General features: G+C 25.1%; 1 protein-coding gene and 1 non-coding gene across 2 annotated transcripts; both read right to left on the reverse strand.

Annotated features, from left to right (window-relative positions):
- Window positions 1–4,465: 4,465 nt before the first annotated feature.
- Window positions 4,466–16,119, reverse strand: LOC145848092 (ADP-ribosylation factor-like protein 2-binding protein). The gene is made up of 4 exons (XM_082953822.1): window positions 16,038–16,119; window positions 11,799–11,963; window positions 4,996–5,250; window positions 4,466–4,745 (listed from the first exon to the last, which is right to left on the reverse strand). Exons 1-3 carry the CDS (start codon window positions 16,103–16,105, stop codon window positions 5,016–5,018), a joined length of 468 nt encoding a protein of 155 aa, XP_082809948.1. The 5' UTR covers window positions 16,106–16,119; the 3' UTR covers window positions 4,466–4,745; window positions 4,996–5,015.
- Window positions 16,120–26,145: 10,026 nt separating this feature from the next.
- Window positions 26,146–26,219, reverse strand: Trnat-agu (transfer RNA threonine (anticodon AGU)). Its single transcript has one exon. It is a non-coding gene; the product is annotated as a tRNA-Thr (tRNA).
- Window positions 26,220–26,453: the final 234 nt, after the last annotated feature.

The raw sequence follows: 26,453 nt of genomic DNA on the forward strand, positions 1-26,453 counted from the left end.
ATTTTTTATATTTAAAATGTTTTAACTATACATTGCAACAGTACATCAAGTTTGTTATTAAAAAATTAAATATGATACAATTATAACAATTCTATATTCAATTAAACTTATTTAAGTTGCAAATATACAATCTTAGAATTACGCTGACTTGTCTTTACAGACCTTGAAGTGTTACAAATTCTTCTTTATTTTTTATTAACTATACAAGTGTACTTACAATTTTTAAATTTGTTAAGCAGTAAACAAAAGTCTTAAATTTTAAATACATCTGTTAAGTTAATTTACAGTTTTTTTTTTCTTCACAGCATAGCTTTCTACGGCATTAGTTTCTACTAACAATTTTTTATTTTGAAATCAGCAGATTGGGTTAAACATAAAACCTGTAACTTTCACCTTCTGTAAGATTAATTTAGTTTAAAACCAGAGGAAGGTAAGCTGTGGCCCGTAGCTTTTCAGCTAAAAACAACAAATACAGTAGAATCATATTTAGTAACATAAGTTTACAAATACGTTTTGTGAGTAAAAAACTACCTAGTATAAGTTTATTTCATTGCACAACATACAATGTTTAAAAAAAAATTCTACGGCCTACAAAGAACCGTTTTATTTATAACTTGCATATTCCTCATAAAATACTGCCGACCCTTTATCTTAGCAAAAAAAAAGGAAGGCCTCAAGCACATTGTTTAAAACAAATTGTAATGTAGTTGTTGTACAAGAAGATTATAAATGCATTTATCAATTATTTATGTAGGGTCCTACCAACACACAGTCAAATTTTGTGTTTTTCAATCAACCTAGTGTTTTTCAATTCAGTACGCTCAATTTAAGTTCAAGAATACCAAAAAGGCCAAGTTGTTTTAAATAAACTATAAAAAATCGTGTTAATATAAATTAATAAGCTATGTTATTTTATATTAAACATGTTACAACAGTAGCTAATAAAACAAGTGACATAAAGTAAGAATTTTGTTTTAACTTAGAACAAAAACTACTTAAGCAATATTAGATTTTAAATAAAATAATTAAAAAAGAATAAATGCAAAAAATTTGGGTTATTTTATGTAAGAAAGGCTAATTTAAAATGGAAGGTTATGCTTGCAAATGTAACAACAAAATTCGTTGTTATATATTGATCTTAAATGTCTAATTGTCCACAAAAAAAAAGTGAAAATATGTTTGTATTTTAAAAACAAAACCTAACGATGATAATTACTTTTATATGTTTAATATTTTTATCATTTTCTTTTAGTTTGCATGTTTTTAGTTACAAAATAGTTGTTATTTCTATTAGCTGTACTCATTAAAAGTGTTGTTTTTTTATTATTTTTTACAATAATAGTTTCTAACTAATTTTATTTTAACAATAAGTAAGAAAACCTCAGTATAATTTTTTAGATTCTTTCTAAGTAAGTTGTTGATACATCAAATGATTATTTTGATTATTTTTAATAACTAATTATATATTTACCATTAGGGTTTAGTTTTAATAAAGTTTCTTAACCTTTTGAATAAAGTTAATGTGTAAACAACAGTATGTAGCTTGATGACTAAGAGATCTTTTAAACATCATCAGATCCTTTGACAACATTTATGAGCGTTAAATTCTTTTGCATGTTCAACTAATGAAATTTAACAAAGTTACAATAAAAGAACAAGTTTAAAGTACAACTTATGTAAGTTTATTATTTTTAAGTTACAATGAGTGTATTTTTACATTTTTATCTTCATTAGCCCAGCATCCGTCTAGCATGACCGTTAGTAATATCTGAATTGATAGGAGTGAAAAGTATAAAAAAAAGATCTATTTAAAGTAGACCTGGTATGCGGTAAAAGTAAAGTCACCATTAAAAAAAAAAGTAAAGTGCTGATAAAGATAGTAATTAGTGTAAATATAAGTCAGTAAACAGACACTTTTTTAATTTATAGTTTTAGAGGTTGTTGCAAACTGTATACGTTTTTTATGTCAGTTTAACTAGCATATACAGTTTAAGAATTAGCATTAGTTATATTTGCTTTGTTGGCAAGATTTAGCGTTTTGTACTATCTGTTAAAGACAGTTTTTGTAGGAAATAAAACTAAATAAAACAAAAATTTTATACAGGTAAACAACACGACTAGTTCTTGTGAATATTTAAGCAAAAGTAATAAAACAACCTAAAGCAACAACATTTACACAATGAGTCCATATCGGGCTGAATTAAAAGTATGGAACTAATTCAATCGAAATAAAAATATAGGGAAGTTTAATTTGTTTAAGATAAAATCAAAGAGTGAAATTAAAATGAAAGGGATTTTGAATACATACACCTTGATTGTAACTTAACCTAATTTCATTTGTTCTAATATTAAGTAGGACAAATTGTTACTTAGTGTTCAATAAAATGTTTAGTGTACTCGTTTTTAAACAGGCTCTTTTGCAAAATAATGATAATAACTAATTGCAATGCACCTTTTATAACTCAATTTTTTAAACCGTTTATCAGCTGTTAACCTTTCTATGATATTTTTTTTTATTTCTGAAAATTCATATTTATACACTTTTAAGTAATTTTAATAAGCATCTTAAAATTTCCTTGCTTCAAAATAACTGCATTAAAAATTATATATGTATACATATTAATAAAACACTAAATTTCAAAAAACAAGTGTTACACTGTTCTGTTAAACAGAACCTTGTATATATACAAAAGCATCTAAAGTGTGTTGCTTATTTTATTTTAGAGTCGCATGCCTTTTTTTTTTTTTTTATCAAGTGCTTTAAAACATTTTGTAATTTATTTGTATTTTAGTAGTCACTTAATCAAATGTTTAAGTACCGCTAACTTCTTTAAAAAAAGATTGTTTTTAAGAATTTACATCTAGCCTAAGGTAGAGTAAGGGTTGCTTGTATTATTATACTTTTAAATAACAAACGGCAGTTAGTTAATGATTTACTCTAGATCAGGGATTCCCAAACTGGGCCAAGCTTATTTATTTCAACATTACAGATATTTAGGGGCCATGAGGTCATAAATTGGAACTTATACTAGATATTCTTGAGTTGATGATGAAGACCAAAAAAAAGATTTTAGGCGTTTTAATAATAGTTTTGAAACTTATACTAGATATTATGGGAAATAATTGGGAAGTTTAGGGGAGCCACAAGGCCATAATTTGAAACTTACACTAGGTATTCCGGAATGGATGATGTAGAGCAGAAAAAAGTTCAGAGGAAGTTTTAATGGTAGTAGAGAAACTTTTTGGAAGGGGCCATAGCTTTTTGATCAATTTAAAGGGCCGTTTTGAAAAGAGTTTGAGAAATCCTGCTATAGACACAGTTTTTAGAATTAGAATTTCTAAATCTAGCAGTTGGAAATGCCTTTGGTTTTTTGACTCATCACCCTATACCAAACCTTGACAAGTTATATACAAAGAATCAGACATTTTAGAACAAGGGTAGCTTCAGGTAGAACGACTCTTATTTTAAATAAAATACTTAACATAATCAACAAGTTTTCACACTTTTACGAAAAAAAGTTAAAATTGATAATTTTATAATCAATTGCTGAAACATTTGTTTTCTAAACTCAGATAGCAACTTGTCGACCACATGGTAAAAACCTTAAGTTGTAGAGGTATTGTTTGTAAGACTTTTACGGTTGTTCACAAAAGTTATTTTCGACTCTTTAATCTTTTACAACGTAATGTTTTATGGTACTGCAAAGCTATAAAAAATTACTTTTAAAATAGTGCTTATAGTCAAAACTAATTAACTAATTAACAAATAAAATATCATCATTGATTAATCTAACAATATAAAAAATACTAACAACCACGTGATAACAGTTTAATTGATACAGAAACTGATGGCTAATTTGTGTAAAGTATAATAGTTCACTAGTATATACAAAAATAGGTAAAAACAGACAAAAACTAATCATGAAGAATGTTAAGTATCGAATGTGTTGAGTTTGTAAAAAACAAGGTGTTTTAAATTTATGTGAAAACAATATTTTGTAACTTGTAAAAATATAATCAACAAATTTTAATCAAAGAATGTACAAAACAAAGCACATGGACATTAGATCAATAAAACATGGAAATACAAAATACAAACGTTTAATTAGTTTTTTTTTAAGAATTGAGATGGTTTGGATTTAAAAAACTCCGTTATTTTTAATCTTTTTTACTTTTGATTAGAATAAAAATCAAACACTAATTACTCGAATTTTAAAATTATTGACTTATTGTAAGGATAGCTTAATTTAAAACTTAACAACGAAAAAAGCTTGCGTTATACAACAACATTAAATTTAAAGTTAAACTTTATTAAGTTTTGTTTTTGTTAAGCAATATTTTTTTTTTTCGACTAATTCAAAGTATATGAAATAGTGAACTTTGAGAAATTAGAGTTCAAAAAAAGATAAATTGCTTATTTTAAATAAAGAATCACTGTTTTAATAGCAAAAAAATTTTTAAGACTGTTGAATAAATTTTATGAATTAAACTTAGCAAAAACCTATATTAAACATTTGAGAAAAAATGACAAAATATCTAATAGATTCTAAAAGAAACATTTTTGCAAAGAAAATGGTAAAAAACCTAAAATGACAAAACAATTTTAAAACAAACTAGTATAATAATATTATTCGTTAGGAAATAATCTACAAAAAATCAAAGTACACTTCTGTACTTACATTAAGAACTCACGCACAAAAATTTATTCTACCAAGAATTCTTTATTGAATGGACAACAAACCCATCTAAAAACGATAACATTTTCACATAAATTCAAATATTTTTTAATATACATAACAACATGAAAAAAGCAAAAAAAAAACAAACATCTACTGATCAGTAAAGCTTATCAATAAAAATACTATTCATTTTAAATATTACAAACTATTCAAAACTAAAAAAGTATAAATATATATATTAATAAATACCAAAAAACACTGATCGTTTTTTATATAGTGTACGGCCCTCAAAAACTTAAAAACCATAAAAACTTACCAGTGAGCCACCCACCCAGACTACTGGTCGTTCTTTATGGAGTGGACCACCATCGAGCCCGCGAACCGGTCGTTCAGCCCCGACCTCTCCCTCATGCCCGCCACCATCATCTCCTTGAACGTGGCGAAGTCGGTGAAGGTCGACAGCATGTCGTACAAGTCCTCGGTCACCTCGTTCTTGCGGTGACGTAGTGATGACGCGAACGACGTCATGCAGAAGTCGGGCACGCGCTGCTGCAGCTCCTCGACGAGGCACCTGCGAGGATCGAATGAATTGATTTGATTTTTTCTTATTTTAAATTTTAGAATTTAACAGATACATTCATTTTTGTAGCAAAAGAACATATAGTGTGGAGTTAAGCGTAGATTAATGTTTTTATAGTTAATTAAATTACTTTGCTTTAAAATTCTACATTCAACATTAAGTTTTAAAAAGCAAATGACAAGCGTAGTTTTAATAGTTTCTCTTGAACTTAACTTGTTAACTTTAGAGGATGGGTATTTTGGGTTGAATGAATCGGTTTGATTGTTTACATTTAAATTTTTACGCTGTGAGTCAAGCAAACTGTTCTGTGCTGTTGAAAGTTTTAAAAAAGTTACATTTCTAAGGGCTTTCAACATATGCATTTGTGGAAGTTGATTAAAGTTGCTTTATTATTATATTTAATAAGTCTTCATCTGTGGCGTGGAAATATAAAAAAAAATAATTTTTAAGTAAATTAAAATGATTTATCAACATATACCCAATTTTAGTTTCTCGACTGGGCATCTGTTAAACGTTGTGGGTTGATTTAATTTATTTATTCTCATACGTATTAAATTAACATGTATCTGTGTGGTACAAAAGTAAGTTTTATTTTAGAAATTGTTGGTCGTTGAAAACGTAGTGATGACGCAAAATCATGCAGAAGTTGAGGTATATGTGGAAGTTGAATATCAAAAGGGATAGTAACATTTTTTTGTAATTTTACCTGACTTGAGTAGTTTTGGAATGAGTTTTCATTTACATGTTAATATTTCTTTTTAAGTTTACTCTACTGTAAAATTGAACTGTGGGCTTTATTATTTTTTATGGTCTAAGTCAGTAACGCGTTATTTCAGTTTTTCGACAAGGCATCTTTGAAGGGTGAATTGTGGGTTGAATAAGTTATAGTGGTTTCGGAATATTTTTTCATCTAAATATTAGTATTCTATATTGTATCTATTCTTTTCGCAACCGTAGGTTGAATGAAACTAGTTGTTTAAATAAATATGGAATGAAAATTGAAAACATAAATGGAAATGCCAAATTCAAAAAAAAAATTTATTAGAAAACCAACAATGCATTTATTAATTTTTATCAATTCTTCAAAAGCCTTTAAATTATTCTCTGTAAAATATGAAACTGTGAGTTGAATAAATACTTATATCATACACTATATACTATATACGTTATAAATACACTTTACCAAGGAAGTGATCAAAAGTTTGTAATTTGAAAAAAAAAACATGAAATTCTCATAGTTAAAATTTACACCACGATGCTTCTGGCAGATGTTATGAAAAGGCACTGCATATTTAAAAAATAATGTATATAACCTCGGAGTTAACATAGTTCAATTTTTACAGAATGAAAAAATCAAAATAAAAGTGTTTTAATACTGCGACTAGTATTTTAAAAATTGTGTAAGAACTATGACTGTTATGGCCTTGAAAAATATAAATTTGTGGTGACGAATAATAAAAAGAAAACTGCCTTAACCATGGTTGCCACTCATCAAGCTGAGAAAAATTTCCTGACTTTTCCTGACTTTTTCCTCACTTTTTACCAAAATTTTCCTGATTTTTCTAAATCAGTTTTACTTATATAAGTGTTCACTTAGTTTAATAAAATACTACCCAGACTATTTAATATTAAATCCTTAAATTAAAAATCAATTAAAAAAGAATATACTTAAGTAACTGTAAAAAAAAAGACATAAAAAAGTAAACTATATTTTTTGGGTAGTATTTTATTAAATAAGTGAACAATTTATATAAGTAAAACTGATTTAGAAAAGTTTTACTTTGTAAAACTGATTTAGAAAACTGATTTAGAAAACTGATTTAGAAAATACTGATTTAGAATTTACTGATTTAGAAAAGTTTATTTTACTTTGACATAAAAAGTCTATACACATGTGTTCCATTAGAGGAAACAATAAACATGGTAGCAAACGATGTATACTCAAAAGAAAATCTTTCAGTATTCACAAAATCAAAAATAACAAAAAAGGTATTCAAGAACATACTGAAAACTTGCTCACAGAGCATCTTCTGTTTTAATAATCAAGTATTCAAACAAAAAGATGGACTATCTATAGGATCGCCATTGGCCCCCCTTTTGGCCAATTGATTCGTTTGCAAATTAGAAACAGGTCTTCTAAATGAAATTCAACCTAAAATGTACACGAGATATGTGGACGACATTTTTACTATCTTCTCAAATGAAGAAATGGCAAATGAATTCAATCAAAAATTAAGTACTCTACATCAAGATCTTGTTTTCACAATGGAAACAAGTACATCAAATAAACTTCCTTTTTTTGACATAAGTGTTAAGCTGGAAGAGAACAGATTTACTACCTCAATTTACAAGAAACCATCAAACACAGATGTGATATTAAATTTTCTCTCTTGTACCCCGCAATCATGGAAGAAAAACTTGATTAGACAATTGTTCATCAGAAACAAAAGATTAAGGTCAGAAGAACTACAGAACCTAGAAACAAATAGAATAAAGAATCTTCTTTTGAGAAACGGTTATCCGATTAATTTCATAAACAATGAAATAGAAAAACTTTAAAAATTAGAAGATAAGCCACAAATTCCTAAACAACAGTATTTAACAGTTCCTTATATAAAAAAGGTTTCAGAAAATTTAGCAGAAATATGAAAAAATTTGGAAACAGTTGGAATTAATATCAAAGTAGCTTTCAGAACATCTAAAGTTGGAAACCAATTTTCATTGAAGAAAAGATCAACAAACTCTACAGAAATTGCATCGTTTATAAGTTTCAATGTCCAGGTGGCCTTGACACCCAATAAATTTGAAAAACGGAGCGACAACTGTTCGACAGAATTAAAGAACATACAAAACCCACAAATAGTGCAGAACAATATAGAATCTGTCAGAATCATAATGATATTTTTAATTGATTTGAGGTAATTAAATTTTGTAAAAATAGAAATGTTTTACTTGCAGTAAAGGCTATTATGATTAAAAAAAACTAAACCTAAACTTAACCTCCAACTAGGTCCTGATAAAGGATCTAGAATTACACATAACATTTTTAAATAGTTTATTTTTGTTATAATTATCTATTTTAGTTTTTATGATTAGTCTGATTAGTTTTATAGTGATTGCTTCTTTAGTTTACTCGTATTTTGTTTGATTAATTTTTGTGAGTATTTATTTTGCTTTGACAAGGAAATTAGTTAAATTTTGAAAGCATTGCACAATAAACTGTTTGAATGAAAAAAAAAATTGTTATTAGCAATTAATTGGCAGATAAAATCATGTAAACATCTTTTGCTATAAACTATATATCTGTTGTATAAAATATTTCCTCTTATCATTTAGTATAAAATTTGTATCAAATAAATATACTCTTATTTACTTTAAAAACTTAAGTTACTCTACAAAAAATACACATAATAAGTAAATTTAATCTTGGCATATACCTCTCTTATAACTCAATTTATAAACTTAAATAACTTTGAAAAAATTATAAAGAGGTAAAGTATACACATTAACTTGTTACATGAAATACTAAACTAACTGCTTAGTTATAAAGAACTCAATTATTTGAACAAAAAACACTTTGATTCTAAAAATATGCTTGATAAACTTTTGTGTATATATCACTGTTTCACTATGGAAATGTCCTTGCTAAAGATCATCAATACTAAAAAGCTTACAAAATCTGCTTGTTCAAGTAGGGTACTTGTTCAATAATTTAATAGAAAATTTTTGCAGTTTTATAAAGGATATTTTACTAATTTATACCAGGTGAAGGCATTGGAAAAAAAAATAAATATTTTTGTAAATTTCTAGGAAAATTTTGTAATTTTTTTCTGACTTTAAAAGACTTTTAATTAATTTTTACCATTTGAAGGCTTTGGAAAACAAGGAATTTTGTAAATTTAAACTGACTTTTTTTTAATTTTATCAAATTTCCTGACTTTTCCTGACTTTTTTTCAAAACCCCCCATTTTTTCCTGACTTTTGTCAATTTTTAAAATTTTTCCTGACTTTTCCTGATTTCCTGACTTTTCCTGACCGAGTGGCAACCCTGCTTAACACACTGAAAATAGCTAAAGTTTAAATGAAATAGGTTTGCAGGCATAAAAAAAAATTTATTCAAATGAGAAACTTTATACCACAATCACTTTGATCAAGTTATATACAATGATAACAAAGCTACTTAAGATCAAGCCTAGCATGATATATTTCAAACAGCATTAAAAATATATGAGCAACGAGATCTATTTTAATTGTTGTTATTTATATTAATCGAGGAAATAAGCATTACACAATTTCAAGTGTTTATTGTGAACTTATGTCAACAGTACATAGGAATAATTTAGTTGATTAAGTGTGTTTACTATCTGTCATTTTTATATTTGTTTTGAAAATAAAACGGTTCTAAAACTTCCAAATTGACATTGTATTTCATCATTAATTTAAAAAACAATGTTTCAACTAGCTAAAAAAACAAAACATAATAACGAGCTAAAAAAGTATGTAGTATAAATAAAACAAGTTAAAACTTTACAAAAACAAAAGCTCATTAATAAAGTCAAGGAAATAGTTATATCACAAAAGAATAAAACGCTTTTACACTCAAAGGCAACATTTTTATCGTTTATCGCATCGGCAAAAACAACACAAACAATTTTCACAAAAAGTAGCAAACATCATAGTGTGTATAATATTTTAACAGTTTCCCAACATGCCTTACAGATGCCTTGTATGTTTCGTGAATTTTTTACATAGTTTATCAAAATATCACTCAGAAAACATTTGTAAATTTATTTGCTAAGGAATCCAAAATTGCATCACTTTCTGAAAGAAAGTAACGAATTTGTTTTGGATTATTTTCATGCGTTGTAATTGTTAAACGTGTTGGTAATACTCTGAAATTAAACTGTACGAATTATTAGAAGCTGACATAAACCCTTTGCATGTAAACTTGCACAACAAATTGAACTGCATGCACTAAACAAAACAAAAACTAATTTATGTGTAGTGTTCAAAAATTGTAATTAGTGCTAGTGTTATACACTTTTTTGTAATCGTTTTTGAAAAAGCAAATAACAGTTTAGAAATATTTTTGATTAAAATGTTTCAATAAAATCAGTTTTGTAAGAATTTATAAGTTAGTATTTTTATGACTAACAACTTTTTAATAATTCGATACTAATTGAAATATACAAAAATAATATACTTGTTTTGTAAAGCTACTTTATTTGGCATAAACTTGAAAGAAAAAAATTAAGCGAGATATGTTAAACATATCATCTGTTTTCATTTAACTTTTAATAAAATCATGCTTTCATTTAAAAATAAATTTTATTTAGTAAATTTACAATATTATATTCCAAAATTAAATAAGTTTACAGCTTTAGAAATTAAGTTCAAAATTTGATTTATCAATAACAATTTTATATATTTTTAAGTATTCTTAGAAATTTTATAACAACACAATGCTTTAATATCAATTGTTATTATTTTCAAATTCAAAAACAAAACAAATAAGCTCATGTATATTTTTATTAAAAACTACCATTTCAATGCTTGACATTTAAAAATAAACTTTAATGAGGATTTTTAACTATCCAACAATGTTTTATGTTATTATTTTTCAATTTCAAATATTAAAATATTCTTTTTTTTTTCAAAACAAGCTTTTCAATAACAAAACCATACTTTCAGTTAACTAATTTATTGTTTATAATTTAATTTAAAACATTAACTTACTTAATTTCACTTTTTGTAGTTTATATTTTTTGAAAAATGTGCAATATTTTTGTACATCAACTAGTTTAGTTTCATACTAACTTTCAAGTAACTTGACGGTATACGTGGAAAATAACTCAATTTAATTTTTTATGTTCAATTACTTGATTACTTTTTAAAATACTAAAAGAATTTAATATATCATTAACTTTTTAACAACTTGCCAATATTCCCGGTATTAAATAATTTAATTTCACACAAACTCATCTATACTAAAGTTATATCAACTAATTTCTTACTTTTCAATAACTTGGCAATATTTATGTTATATTAATTCAATTTCTTCCTTTTCAATAACTCGGCAGTATTTATTGAATATTAATTACTTTCTTATCTTTTAATAACTTGTCAATATTCCTGGGATATTAATTTAATTTCTTACTTTCCAATAACTTGTCAGTAATTATGGAATATCATTAAATTTCTAAATTTTTAATAACTTGGCAGTATTTCTGGAATATTAATTTAATTTCTCCCTTCTCAATAACATGTCAGTTTTTATTGAATATTAATTAAATTTATAATTTTTCAATAACTTGGCAATATTTATGATATATTAATTATTTTTTTTACTTTTTACTAACTTTGCAGCATTTATTGAATATTAATTATTTTTTTTTACTTTTCAATAACTTGTCAGTATTTATGTTATATTAATTAAATTTCTTACTTTCCAATAACTTGTCAGTATTAATGGAATATTAATTAACTTTTTACTTGTTAATAACTTCGCATTTTTTATGGTACATTAATTAATTTCTTACTTTTCAATAACTTGGCAGTATTCCTGGAATATTCCCGTGTACTGCAACTTGTTTTCCTCACAATCTTCGAATTCCATGCAGTGCTTCTCCATGAAGTCCTCCTGTAGCTGCTGAAACTTGTTGCTTATCACAATGTCCTCAATAGTCCCCATTATCAAGTCGAATCTAATGGAGAAAATAACATTAATTTAATAACTCGATTCAAAAGTTTACAGTTTAACTTCTGTCAAATGCTTTTTATTGTTTTAGAATAAGTAAAGGGCATAGGAGGGTCTGACACTTTTTTTTACAAAAAACAACATTGTCTCTTGTACGAAAGCAACAAGTACAAACTACATGCCAATTTTTAAAGAATTAAAAAACCTTATTCAACTTTTGAGTCATTTAAATTTTTGTTAGAAGTTTCTGATACAAACTTATGGACCGCAAATTTCTCAGGGTCAATGTTCTCAGAATTTAAAAAATCACTAAAAATCTATTTTCTCTTTCATTTTTTTAGCTAAAGACGTTAAATTTTCAAGAAACTCTCCTTTGATAGTTTAAAATAATGTGATTGTTGTCATTTAAAATTATTGAAAAATATTAATTTTGACTAAAAAAGAAAAAGATGGTCATTTATATTAATAAAATTTTACTTTTCACAATGAAAAAAAAATCCTGCATTGAGTTGTTTTAAATATAAGTAATAAACTTTCTGAGAAAATTTGAAGAAAATTAATTAAAAATGAAGGAGGAGATATATTTTTAGTGAAATTGTCTTTTTTTGCGTGTTTGGTTTACGACTTCTATTATGAACCTATTGAGCAGATAAACTTTGATTGCTTATATCTAAAAAATTACTTTAATTTGTTCAAGCAGTTAAAAATGTCTGATAGCTCAGACAAAACTTTTAAAAATAAGATCTACACTTAAATCAAGGTGCCCCCATACACTTATATTGAAAGTTTAAAACTTGATTGTTGGAAAAAACTTTTTGTTATGTGAAAATAATATAGACATAGTCTTTTTTACTTCAAATGAAAGCTACTTTTTTAATTTCTGACTGGTGCTCATTGTTGTGTTGAATCTGGTAATAATTAAAAATATATTTAAAAGAAATCCATGTGTTCTTTCAATTTATGACAAACAGGTGTTTGACTTGTATCAATTTAAAATTTCAAAATAGCTTATGTTCAAGTACATAAAAAAATTGTTTTAAAATATTAATAAATAGGTTTACAGAATAATAATAACTAAGTTTATTGTGTCGAATCAGGTGATCAAAATGCAAAGTTATATATTTAATAACTAAATTAATTTTGGGAAATTTTTTATTATTATTTAAGAATATAAAAAAAAATGTTGTAAGTTCAACTTAAATTTTTTTCAAACATCTTCAACGGGGTCCATTAAAGTACATAAAAAAATAGATTACAAAAACAATTGCATTATTTGAAAAAAAAAAAAAAAGTGAAATAATCTCAGTCTTAAACCTGGTTGTCAAATCAATATCTTTTTAAATAACGTCCAAATTAATAAAAATGGATAAAAAAAAGTTAAAAAAATAAAAGATGAGTAAGTTTATCATGTCAAAACTGGTGAAAAAACTTGAAAATGATTTAATTTATTGGAGTCCTGGTAGCAAATAATACTGACAGTTGATTATTTTGAACATTTGTAAATAGTTTATATTCAATTTCATATGCTTCAGTTAACCAATTGTTTGGAAAATATTAAAAATAAGCTTAAAATGAAATTTGTCACAATTCTTTTAAATAAAAAACAGTTGCAAGTTACAAAACTTAGAAGATTAAAATTGTCTGAAGTTTAGTATTATTTTTGACTGTAAAAGTCTAAGACAACTTTTATTGTTATTACATTATTGTGTTAATCCTGGTAAAAGTAATTTTATTTAGGTATGTATAGAAACTTGTAGTTTTTAAAAAGTAAATTTGAAATTGAATAAAGTGGATTGAAGTAAATGAAACATAAAAGATTTATTTTGTTTTAATAGAAGTTTGCAACAATATTTTTTAATTAGTACTTTTATGGTACTTTAAAAACCTGCCTAAAAATAAACAGTTACTTGTTTAAAATAATTATGGTTAAACAAAGTTTCTTGAGCAAATCACTACAGAAATTACTGTAAAAAAATACTTTTCAAAATCTATATAACTAATATTTATAAAACTTTAAATTTATATGTAAACTGACTTTCAATCAACATCAACATGTAAAATCTGTCAAGTATGATGATATTAACTTTTTTATGTATTATAAATTTTATTATTAAAACTCATCTACAAATACATATATAAACAAAATGCAACCTTTGAGGTTTACAAGTAGAAAAACTTCTATATTTTCGAAACATCAGAAAAGCAGTTCGTACAAAATTTTAGCTGATCAAAAAAAAACTTTCACTGATGTGAATTTTTGCTTTCTGAAAACAACCTCAACATAAAATTTATGGAACCAAAAAAATGCAACCTTGAATTTTTTAGCTGAGAATTGATTTTGTTACAGCAATTATCACAAAACACATTAAGCAAAATTAAGATTCAAAGAAAGTTTCATGAAAAAACTTCTTGATTTTTTGAAAAAAAATTTAAACTCAAAAAGTAATAAATAAAATCTTCATAAAATCAAAAACGTGCACCCATGAAACTTTCTTCAAATCTTCTTCTTAATTTCTGCATTTGTTTTTGCGATAATTGATCATAAAAAACAATTTTCAGCTAAAACTTCAAGGTTGCATTTTTTGAATTGCATATAGTCTACATTGGGTTTTTTCTAGAAACTTAAAACTCACATCAGTAAAGAACTTTTTCTAAACAACTAAAGTTTTGCACAATGGTTTATTGTGATATTTCCAAAATAGTTTTTTTTCAGCTTAAAACTCGAAATTTCAAATCTGTAAGCACCTTAATGAACACATTAAGGTGCAATAAAAATAGTGGGACTAATTAAAATGTCTAGTTTTGATAATTTTAATAATGTAGTTCGAACTTTACATAATAAAAAGTAGGAGATAATGATTTGAAACTTTAATATTTATATGTTGCCTTTAAATTGGGCCTTCAATTATAAACTTAACATAACAAGTTTGTTATACTTTGAAGCTTAAAAACTGGGCTGAGTTGAAACAAAAAATGAAAAATCACAATTTAGTTATAGTTTTACTTGCTGCTATAGAAGTCTAACAATTAAAAAAAAAGTAAGTAAATTATTATTGTTTGTTAATTACTAATAAATTTTAAATAAAATAATCTCAGTAGTAAGTAAACAAAATGTTGAATTTATATTATCAAAAGTATTTAGTTAAAATGTTTAAACTATGAGTTTAAGTAAACTAAGAGTCATAAAATTTGCCTTTAAAACAGTAAGCAGGGTTGCCACAGATCAAGCTGAAAATTAAATTTAATTTCCTGATTATTCTTTTTGAATTTTCTTGACTTTTTGATCAAATATTAACTAAAACAAATACTTTAATAAAATACATAAACAAAGACTTAAAATTATATAAAATTTTCAATCTTGATTCTATACAGGTTAAAACAACAGTTTTTTAGCTGGAATCATATAACTTCAATTGCACAATTTGAACCATCTATGTATGATCAATGTATATGCAATAAAAAGTTCTAAAAGCAAAATATTTGTATTTCTACCACATAGTAAATACACAAGTGAAACCATAGAAGATGTTAGTTTATTCAAAAAATTCAATTAGACCTTAAAAAATAAGTTCAATAACTTTTCTTTTGAAAACATTAGCAAAATTCAGTTAATAATTTTTCATGAGTATACCAAATTTTATGACTTTCGTGGTATCCCTGAATATGAATTTCAAACATTAAAGCTAAGAAATAAGCAATTTCTTAAGTTTATTTTATAGTACTCATTGAGTTCAAGCAATTTTGTTCTTAATTCCACAAAATAAACAAGTGCAACTCTTTTTCAAAAGTCTAGTCTAAAAACATTATTTTTTTATTTTATTTGTGGGAATAAACAAAAAAAAACTTACATAACAAACAAAAAAATTGAAAAATTTATTTGTTGTTTTCATTAAACAAACATTAAACATAAAACTGGAAAGAATGTTGATTAAAAAAAAAAACCCAAGAAAATGACTTTGAGCAAAAATGTAAAACCTGAAAAATAAATTTATTTAACTTTTTGACTACCCATACAAAAAGTTTTCAAGTAAAAGATAAACACTATATACTAAATTAAACAGCAACACATTGTTATTCTAACCTGTAATTTTTGTCAGAAGTTTTGCTAACCATTTCCTCACCAATATCTATATCAAAAGTGTCTGACATTTTATTTAGTGAAAAGCTTTTGTTCTGTGATAACAATGTTTTAAAGTTGGTTTGAGTTAACTATAAAAGTAAAAATTACCAAAAAAAGCAATAAATATATTTTTAAAGTAAAAAACATAATAAAGTAACTATTAAATTTTAAAAATGTGCTTAAAAAAATCTCAAGCACAGTAAGTAAAAAGCTGGTGTCAATAATAGGCAGATAGCTAGATTGTCCAAAAATTTACTATCAATAAATTATTTATAGATTACTTAAAATGAGTTAATATCAAGTACATATTTTTACACTAGTTTCAACTAGTTCAAAAAAAAAATACTTATTTTTATTACTAAATGTAAACAAAATCATTGGTTGTTAGTAATATAATATAAGAATTTTTACACAAAAAAAATTTCTTTAAATAACCCCAAATTTAACTAAAGGGTTCTTTATCTTTAATATCTTTAATCAAATTAATAATAAGGTTGATGAAAGAACATATCAACAAATACTAAAGTTTGAGGTTAACAATATCTACGTTAGAGTTTTATTGGGGGTGCCTTTTGTCACAATGGAAACCACTGGTCAGAGTTTTTTTTTACATCAAGTAAGAGTACTAAGATTATATGTATATATAAAAATATAGAATATATCAATGTTCCAATGTTGAGATTAAAAAAATCTTTATATAAACTCAACATTAAACATTGCACAATCAGAATTGTTTAATGGTTTTTTCAAACCAGTGTCCATCAAACTTCTACGAGATTTTGAAACATGTTGGTTTCTTCTAATATGGAATCTCATGTTTCAAAATCCTTTAGAAGTTGGATGAATACGGGTTTGAAAAGACCATCTAACAGGTCATTGGCGATTGCCAAACACTTATTAAACAATTCTGATTGTTCAAAAAACTATATAGAAAGTAGCTTTCCAATTATAAGTAAAGCATGTAATGATAATCATCCAAGTGTTTTAGAATCTTTAAAAAAAAAACATTTAAACCTAATTTATGCAAGTAAGAATAAGTTTATTATTCTATTCTTTAGAAGTTGTTATGATTGTTGCTTGTCTCTTATTTTATCATATTTACTGTTTGTTTTATTTTTATATTAATACATTTGCTCATTGTAGTAAAATTACTAATTAATTTATTTATTACTATGTAATTATAAAATGTCAATCTACCTCTTACTAATTTTGCTTAATTATGCTGATTGGTATCAAATGAATATTTTCTGTTGAGTCTAACTGTTTACTTACTCAAAGTTTAATTTAATAATTAGTTGCTAACAAAAGTAATAAAGGACATAGGGGAGTTACCTTTTTTCACAATTTGATCTTATTTTATAGAGATTTAACTAAGCTACAAGATGCTTTTTACTGATTTTGAAAACTCAAAATAGTTTTTGAGATATAGCAGGTCAAAGTTGGAGGCAACAATAGCTTACATGTGGGAAGCACAAACAAAAACTGCAAAAAAAGACTATTTCACTAAAAATCTATCTTCTCCTACATTTTTTGAAATAAATACAGTTTTTTTTTATCATAAAATGTTTTTGTTTTAATTTTTTATTTCTGTTCTGACAGAATTTTCTACATATTTCAAGGAACATTTCCTGAAAGTTTGGGGTAGCTGTCTCAAAAAATGTAGGATGAGAGAGTATTTTAGTTATTTCTAGTTATTTGCCATTTAGTGTGCGCCTCCCATGAGGAACCTATTGTAGTCTCCAGCTTTGACCGGCTATGTTCCAAAAACTATTTAGAATTTCAAAGTATGTAAAAAGTATTTTGTAGCTTAGTTTAAACTCTATAAAATAAGATCAAATTGTGAAAAACATGATTTACTAATAAAAGAAGTAATAAACTTTGTTCTGAACTTTTTATCATTTTATTCCTGTTTATTTTTCCTTAAATGTCAAATTCCAAATTTTTTCAAGTAAAGTTTCAACCTTTCAACAATCCATGACCTTAAAAAATAGATATCCTTGTAAGAATTTGTACTGTAACAAGATAAGACAGCCTTTATTACCTAAAATCAGTACAAACTAGATGAACTACTAGTAAATCATATATATAATACTTGATACTTCAAAGTTTGATTCAGAGTTTAAATTAAACATAGGATATAAAACAGAAATTATGTTAAGTACAGCAATAGATTCATTAATCAAGTTTAGTATTTTTAATGTTATCAGTTAATAAAAATAAATTAAAAGTCATTTATAACGTAATTAAGTTATCAATGGTGATTAATTTACAACAAACTTTACTGAGGTCACTAGTTTTATTATTACAAATTCACTTAAACTGGAGTTGTAATGAGTTTCTCAATTTTTAGAAGACTTCCTGAAAAATAATTCCAGGAAAACAATGGTCCTTTTTATGTATATTAATGACAGTTTACAGGGTTACCAAAGATATTTAATAAAGTTCTTCCAGGTTTTTTGAATTTCTTCTAGGTTTTAAATGTACAAGTTTTTGCATCTATTTTTACTATAAAGTTATGTTTATAGTATAAAACTGTATCAAATAGTATAACAACGTTAATGAAAAACTGTAAATCTATTTTAAATATGTTATTTAATTCAAAAAAATTAATGATAACAAAAATACTTTATCTATATGATATATTGTTTGTCAATCAAAATTTCATCACTTAACATGTAAAAATTGTTTAAAATTCAAAGTTTTTTTGTGATTTTTGTACAGAATTCTAGGTTTTTTTTCAAAATTTCTTAAATTCTAGGTTTTCCTGCAGAAAGTATCAAATTCCAGATTTTTCAAGGATTCAAAGTTTTTTGGCATCATTAACAAGAAGTTAGCAGTATGAAAGTATAAGTATATAAGCGTATTACATAATTTTTTAGAGCAATTTTCTTGCAAACGTTTAAGTACTTTTTATTTATTTTTAAGATCTAAAAATTTACTTATGGCTTCTTCAGAGTCTAAACTTGCGGTAGGATGTATTTTTGACGATTTAAAGATTTTTAGTAATTATAAAAACACTTAAAAAAAAAACAACTCATACAACTGATTTGCGTAGGCTAATTGAATGAATTTTGGTTTTTGCAATTTTCTTGCAAACTTTCAAGTACTTTATATTTATTTTTAAGATCTAAAAATTTACTTATGGCTTCTTCAGAGTCTAAACTTGCGGTAGGATGTATTTTTGACGATTTAAAGATTTTTAGTAATTATAAAAACACTTAAAAAAAAAACAACTCATACAACTGATTTGCGTAGGCTAATCGAATGAATTTTGGTTTTTGCAATTTTCTTGCAAACTTTCAAGTACTTTATATTTATTTTTAAGATCTAAAAATTTACTTATGGCTTCTTCAGAGTCTAAACTTGCGGTAGGATGTATTTTTGACGATTTAAAGATTTTTAGTAATTATAAAAACACTTAAAAAAAAAAACAACTCATACAACTGATTTGCGTAGGCTAATCGAATGAATTTTGGTTTTTGCAATTTTCTTGCAAACTTTCAAGTACTTTATATTTATTTTTAAGATCTAAAAATTAACTTATGGCTTCTTCAGAGTCTAAACTTGCGGTAGGATGTATTTTTGACGATTTAAAGATTTTTAGTAATTATAAAAACACTTAAAAAAAAAACAACTCATACAACTGATTTGCGTAGGCTAATCGAATGAATTTTGGTTTTTGCAATTTTCTTGCAAACTTTCAAGTACTTTATATTTATTTTTAAGATCTAAAAATTTACTTATGGCTTCTTCAGAGTCTAAACTTGCGGTAGGATGTATTTTTGACGATTAATTCACCAAAATATATCAAACGCAGTCATAAACTTATCTCTTTACTAGTATTTTAATAATTTTATCAGTAATACCTCAATGACATAAACTCCACAGCTTATTCCGTCTGTTTGCTTGTTATGTTTTATCGATACGGCTTTGAAAGTGTTCACCGTTTTTAACAACTCTTCGTTTTTTCTAACGTGCGTTCTAAATACAAAGACATTTTAGAACTACCATAAAAAAAATATTATCGCAAAACGAAATCGTAACTACTAAACTATTGTTAGTAGACAAAAAATGTAACATATTTTACATGCAACACAATAGTAGTATTATATTTCAAAACGAAACATGTCACTGTTATATTTAAATCTTAGTACAACTTTATTATAAAAAATAATTTTTAAAATTCTTTTTAAAAATATAACCACATTACATACAATAAAAAACTATTTTTTGTTGATAAAGAAACAAATACTTGAAGTACACAGATAAGATAGAACAGATGACTAAGAAAGTTTGAAACCTGTATAAAAATAAAAAAAAATTAATATAAAGTACTTGAAAGTTTGCAAGAAAATTGCAAAAACCAAAATTCATTCGATTAGCCTACGCAAATTAGTTGTATGAGTTGTTTTTTTTTTAAGTGTTTTTATAATTACTAAAAATCTTTAAATCGTCAAAAATACATCCTACCGCAAGTTTAGACTCTGAAGAAGCCATAAGTAAATTTTTAGATCTTAAAAATAAATATAAAGTACTTGAAAGTTTGCAAGAAAATTGCAAAAACCAAAATTCATTCGATTAGCCTACGCAAATCAGTTGTATGAGTTGTTTTTTTTTTTAAGTGTTTTTATAATTACTAAAAATCTTTAAATCGTCAAAAATACATCCTACCGCAAGTTTAGACTCTGAAGAAGCCATAAGTAAATTTTTAGATCTTAAAAATAAATATAAAGTACTTGAAAGTTTGCAAGAAAATTGCAAAAACCAAAATTCATTCGATTAGCCTACGCAAATCAGTTGTATGAGTTGTTTTTTTTTTTAAGTGTTTTTATAATTACTAAAAATCTTTAAATCGTCAAAAATACATCCTACCGCAAGTTTAGACTCTGAAGAAGCCATAAGTAAATTTTTAGATCTTAAAAATAAATATAAAGTACTTGAAAGTTTGCAAGAAAATTGCAAAAACCAAAATTCATTCGATTAGCCTACGCAAATCAGTTGTATGAGTTGTTTTTTTTTTTTTAAGTGTTTTTATAATTACTAAAAATCTTTAAATCGTCAAAAATACATCCTATCGCAAGTTTAGACTCTGAAGAAGCCAAAAATAAATTTTTAGATCTTAAAAATAAATATAAAGTACTTGAAAGTTTGCAAGAAAATTGCAAAAACCAAAATTCATTCGATTAGCCTACGCAAATCAGTTGTATGAGTTGTTTTTTTTTTTAAGTGTTTTTATAATTACTAAAAATCTTTAAATCGTCAAAAATACATCCTACCGCAAGTTTAGACTCTGAAGAAGCCATAAGTAAATTTTTAGATCTTAAAAATAAATATAAAGTACTTGAAAGTTTGCAAGAAAATTGCAAAAACCAAAATTCATTCGATTAGCCTACGCAAATCAGTTGTATGAGTTGTTTTTTTTTTAAGTGTTTTTATAATTACTAAAAATCTTTAAATCGTCAAAAATACATCCTACCGCAAGTTTAGACTCTGAAGAAGCCATAAGTTAATTTTTAGATCTTAAAAATAAATATAAAGTACTTGAAAGTTTGCAAGAAAATTGCAAAAACCAAAATTCATTCGATTAGCCTACGCAAATCAGTTGTATGAGTTGTTTTTTTTTTTTTAAGTGTTTTTATAATTACTAAAAATCTTTAAATCGTCAAAAATACATCCTACCGCAAGTTTAGACTCTGAAGAAGCCATAAGTAAATTTTTAGATCTTAAAAATAAATAAAAAGTACTTAAACGTTTGCAAGAAAATTGCTCTAAAAAATTATGTAATACGCTTATATACTTATACTTTCATACTGCTAACTTCTTGTTAATTTTGGCATCCCTAAATTTAAGTTAAAAACAGAAGTTAGTTTTTATAGTACATTAAAAGGATTTTCAATCAAAGCTAGATATAGAACTAAAAGGTTGTAAGTTTTAGTATCAATTTTAGGACTTATGACTTTGATAGTTATTTTATTACTTTTTATCATAACTTATTAGACTTTCAAACCCATTTATATCCTTTTGAAATATAGTTCCAAACTTAACTACAGATAACCACATTAAAAATATTATAGCTCTAAGTCCTAAAAATGTGCATGGCAGTTCTTATTTTGCAATAAGACTAAGATAGAGAAACATTTAATCTTTACAAGTTTTCAAGTAATTATTTTTGATACTCCAGTAAATTTCTAGTCATTATTCACAAAATTTTACCATATAAAAAATTTTTACTAATTGAAAACACCCACATTTCTTAAAAACAATAAATTTTACTAAAAGCATTTTCAGCACATAGTTCAAATAGAAGCTTTTTTTTAATAAAGTTTTTAGAAAAAAAATTAATATTAGAGTGTACCACAATGACTAAAATTGTTTACTCTATAAAAAATTGACCATAATTGTGAGCATTTGTATTCTCTTTTAGTGCACTAAAGTTTCTCAGCAGTTAAATTTAAAATTGAATTTGGTAGTTAGTAAACACAAGCTAAACAGTAATCATTTAAGCGTAAATAATTCAAAACAAATTGTCTTTTTTGCAAAATGGAAAAAGTTTTTAGCAAGTATTTTTGGCAGCAAAAAAATAAAACTATCAAACTACTATACTAGTAACATTCAAATAAACAGCAATATAAATTTATAAGCCTTAAGCTCATGAGTTATTTATTTGTTGCAGGTAAACTCTAAGTGAATATTTATTTTAAGTTTAATTTTAAGGTTAAATTTATACTAAACGGTCAAAAAATGGTGGTGCCTTATTGTTGTACAAAAGAATTTAAATTAGTTATCAAGTTTTGGCCTATAACAGTGACAGTGGGTTGTTTTTTTTTTAATCTGCTAAGTGTCATAGTAAAGATAAAGTTTGAAACATTATAGAATATAAGTTTCTTTAAAAATACTTAAAATAAATATAACGGTTTTGTTGTTTTTCTTGTAAATAATTAACAAGATAAAATTTTTGTAAGTACATAACACTATGTTAATAAATGATTTTATACTAATCATTAAGACTGTATATACAAAAAAAAAGTTTGTACCACAGAAATACGCTCGGAGCCTGTTAATACTTTTAACTAAAAGTTAGTATTGAGATTAACAAAGTTATTATTCACGAATGAAAAAAAAATAAATGATATACAAATATATTAAAATTTTTGGATAAAACTTAGCCGTTTTTTAAATAAAGTTTTAAATTAACAATGTATTAGAAATATTATCTGAATTTAACAATGTATTGGCCTATATTTTAAAAGTTTATCTGAAGTTTTAATGTCCTTATAGACTTAAGTATAAACTAGTTCAAATAGTTATATATTTATCTTCTAATTGATATCTTTAAGTAATTGTACAGTAAGAATTTTTAAATAAAGTGAAGCACGACTCGATAACCGAAAGGTTTTTTTGTACACCAGGTCCTTAGACCAAATTTTTTGGGCGATTTTATTGTTAAATAAACAATATTAAATGACGTTAAACTAAGCTTAGACAAAGACTTAGCTAAATCGCACTTCACAGTATTGGACGCATATAAATGTAAACAACCATAGCATTTACAAGTTTTATAACTTTTTTTCTCCTTTTTTTAGAGAGACCAAAATAGCTAGAACTACAAACAAGATTTTGCATTTTTTGCGGTTTGAAGTTTTATGATTTTTTTGAACTTAGAATATTTAGTATTTAGATTGTACAACAACTAATAAAAAGCAAAAAACAAGGCTTATAAACACTATAGTTTAACAAAAGATTACTTTGACTATGAATATGTTTAAAGAACAAAAGTTAAACTAATAATAGTATAACTTTTATCTAAATTTTTTTAAACTGAGCTGGATATGAACGAATTTTATTTAAGTATTGCGGTTTTAAATCTAAAAACTGCGATTACGCCCATCTTTTAGATTAAAAACTATAGCATTTCAAGCCTCCGGATGCACTAGAATTCTATTATCAATAAAATCATTTTAACAACTTTTCTGCAATACAAATACTTTGCTAAAACTTTAATCAAACTGAAAATATACAAGATTTTGAGTTCTAACAGTTTAGTTTAGTTTAAGTTTAACAAAAATAATTAATGTTCTCAATTTGTACAGACACAAGTAAAATCTCTTGAAAAATCTCAGTTAAGAAACCAAAGTGGCAAAGGACGATGTCATTTTGGTTTTATACAATTGTGTCATCTTACTTGCCAATTCAACTGAGTACTTTCATGCAGAATTTTTTTACAAAGACTTTTCGATAAGTTACAACAAACAAAACTGGAAACTTTTTTAATCTTTATTGACTTTACAAATATAAGTGTCATTTAAACCTTAAATTTTCTAAATGCTACTTGACTTAAAAAAAAAAACAAAAGTCAATTTAAAAACAAAAACTACTAATTTTTGGTGACTTCTGTTATTATGTTTATTTTAACTTCTAAAATTCTTGTTTTCGACTAGTTTTTTTAACTAACTAGTATTATATAATTTCATTTATTTAATAAACAGCTGGACTCTTAAAACGGGTAACTGCTTTAGAATCCCTTTGAATTTTTAAGTTTAAGTTTAATATTAAACGTATACCTTTAGATTATACATATGTGTATATATAATTTTAACCCGATTTTAGAAATTTCGGAACGTACGGTTCATAAAGACAAAAAAAAGATTGTCTTTAATCTTTAGCTGGTTTAATTTAAAATAAAAAGCACTTTGGTAAACAAAGATACAAAAGTTATACAAAAAATAAAAAACAATATGACGTAAGAATTGAATATTGTACATTTAAAATGTTCGGTGCAAAAATTCATTTTACATCTAACTAAACAAACAGCTTAAGTTCTTGAATTTTTTGAAATCACTTTTTCCTAATAAATTATTTAAAATCCCTTCAAGTGGGCTCTGTAGAAAGTAATTAAGTTTAAATAATCACCTTATTTTCTATTTATGTATATATATATAATTTTTTGAAATGGCAATTTTAAAAATTCTGGTACATATGTTTCATAAAGCTTTAATCATCAGCCAGTTAAATTCAAAATAAAAAGCACTGTACTAAACAAAGATACAAAAGTTATGCAAAAAAACAAAAAACAGTATGACGTAATATTGTACATTACAAATATTCAGTACAAAAATCGATCTACCATCTAACTAATCAAACAACTAAAATTAACGAAAAAAAAACACTTTTGTAAAAACTAAACGTAGCTTTGAAAAAAGTAAACTTAAAGTAGCCTGTTTAATATCTAAAGTGTTACAAGTGAAACAGTAAGCTAGTTAAGAAAAACACAAACCAAGAAGGTAAAGAGTAAAACAAATTTTGATTAAGTACATAAAAATTTCTCGAAATTTTTATTATTAGTAAATTTTAAGAACAATTAACGTATAATTAACTAAAACAAGGTTATGCTATGACTTAACTTTGACAACTCTTTATATTCGTTAAAGATATTAATGTCTTAATAAAACTTAACTGTTGTTATTTTTGTTTGTAATATAGTTTAAAAATATATTTAAAACTAAGTTAAGGTCGAGAACACATTTAATAACCATAAATTTAAAATCATATACTTGCTAAATAATCTTTTTAACAATCAAAACTTAAAATGTGAGCTTCTGACAATAGGTAGAACTACTAAAAAGAAGACTCAATTTAAACGATTACTTATAAGGATATTCAGTTGTCGTTGATTTTATTAACAGAAAAAATTTAGAGGTTTTGAAGATGAGTCTGCTATTGTACTTTATTAAAAACAAACAAGGTCTTTTATTCAACACAAATATTTTTTAAAAAATTTCATCAGTGTGATACAATTGTAAAATTAGATTTTTTTGGAAGACAGCATATCTATGATAAAACCTGTATTTTACAAGCAAAATTTTACAACTACCCTATATTTAGTTAGCTAAAGTTTTATCTTTTATGTATATTTTTTAATTTTTATCATTATCATAAACTTAATTCTGCTACTAATAAATACAAATGTTGTTTATTTAAGTAATTTCGATTTGTCATCAATTTTTTCATTTCTATAATTTTTATAAACATGACGTAATAACGCGGTATCAATTTAGCTACAGAAAAATCAAGGCACCATCGAGATTCGAACTCGGGATCTCCTGTTTACTAAACAAGCGCTTTAACCAACTAAGCCATGGCGCCGTAATAATGATTTCTGTTTACACTTTTGTTTAAAATCTTAAGTCATAATAACAATTTGAGGTTTATTTAATGATACAACTAATTGTATTAATAAAGAGTTTTAAATAAATATTTTGTGTTTTTATACAAATTTTTTTTAGCTATACAAACATCTACAGAAGTTAAGCTTGACTAACATAAAACAGTTTTGTAAAAATATAAGCAATGATGTGTTGAAGTTTTTCTTAACTTTTA

This window comes from Thalia democratica, chromosome 1 (genome assembly GCF_965202585.1).
Source record: "Thalia democratica chromosome 1, ktThaDemo2.hap1.1, whole genome shotgun sequence".
In the NCBI taxonomy this organism is placed as follows: domain Eukaryota; kingdom Metazoa; phylum Chordata; class Thaliacea; order Salpida; family Salpidae; genus Thalia; species Thalia democratica.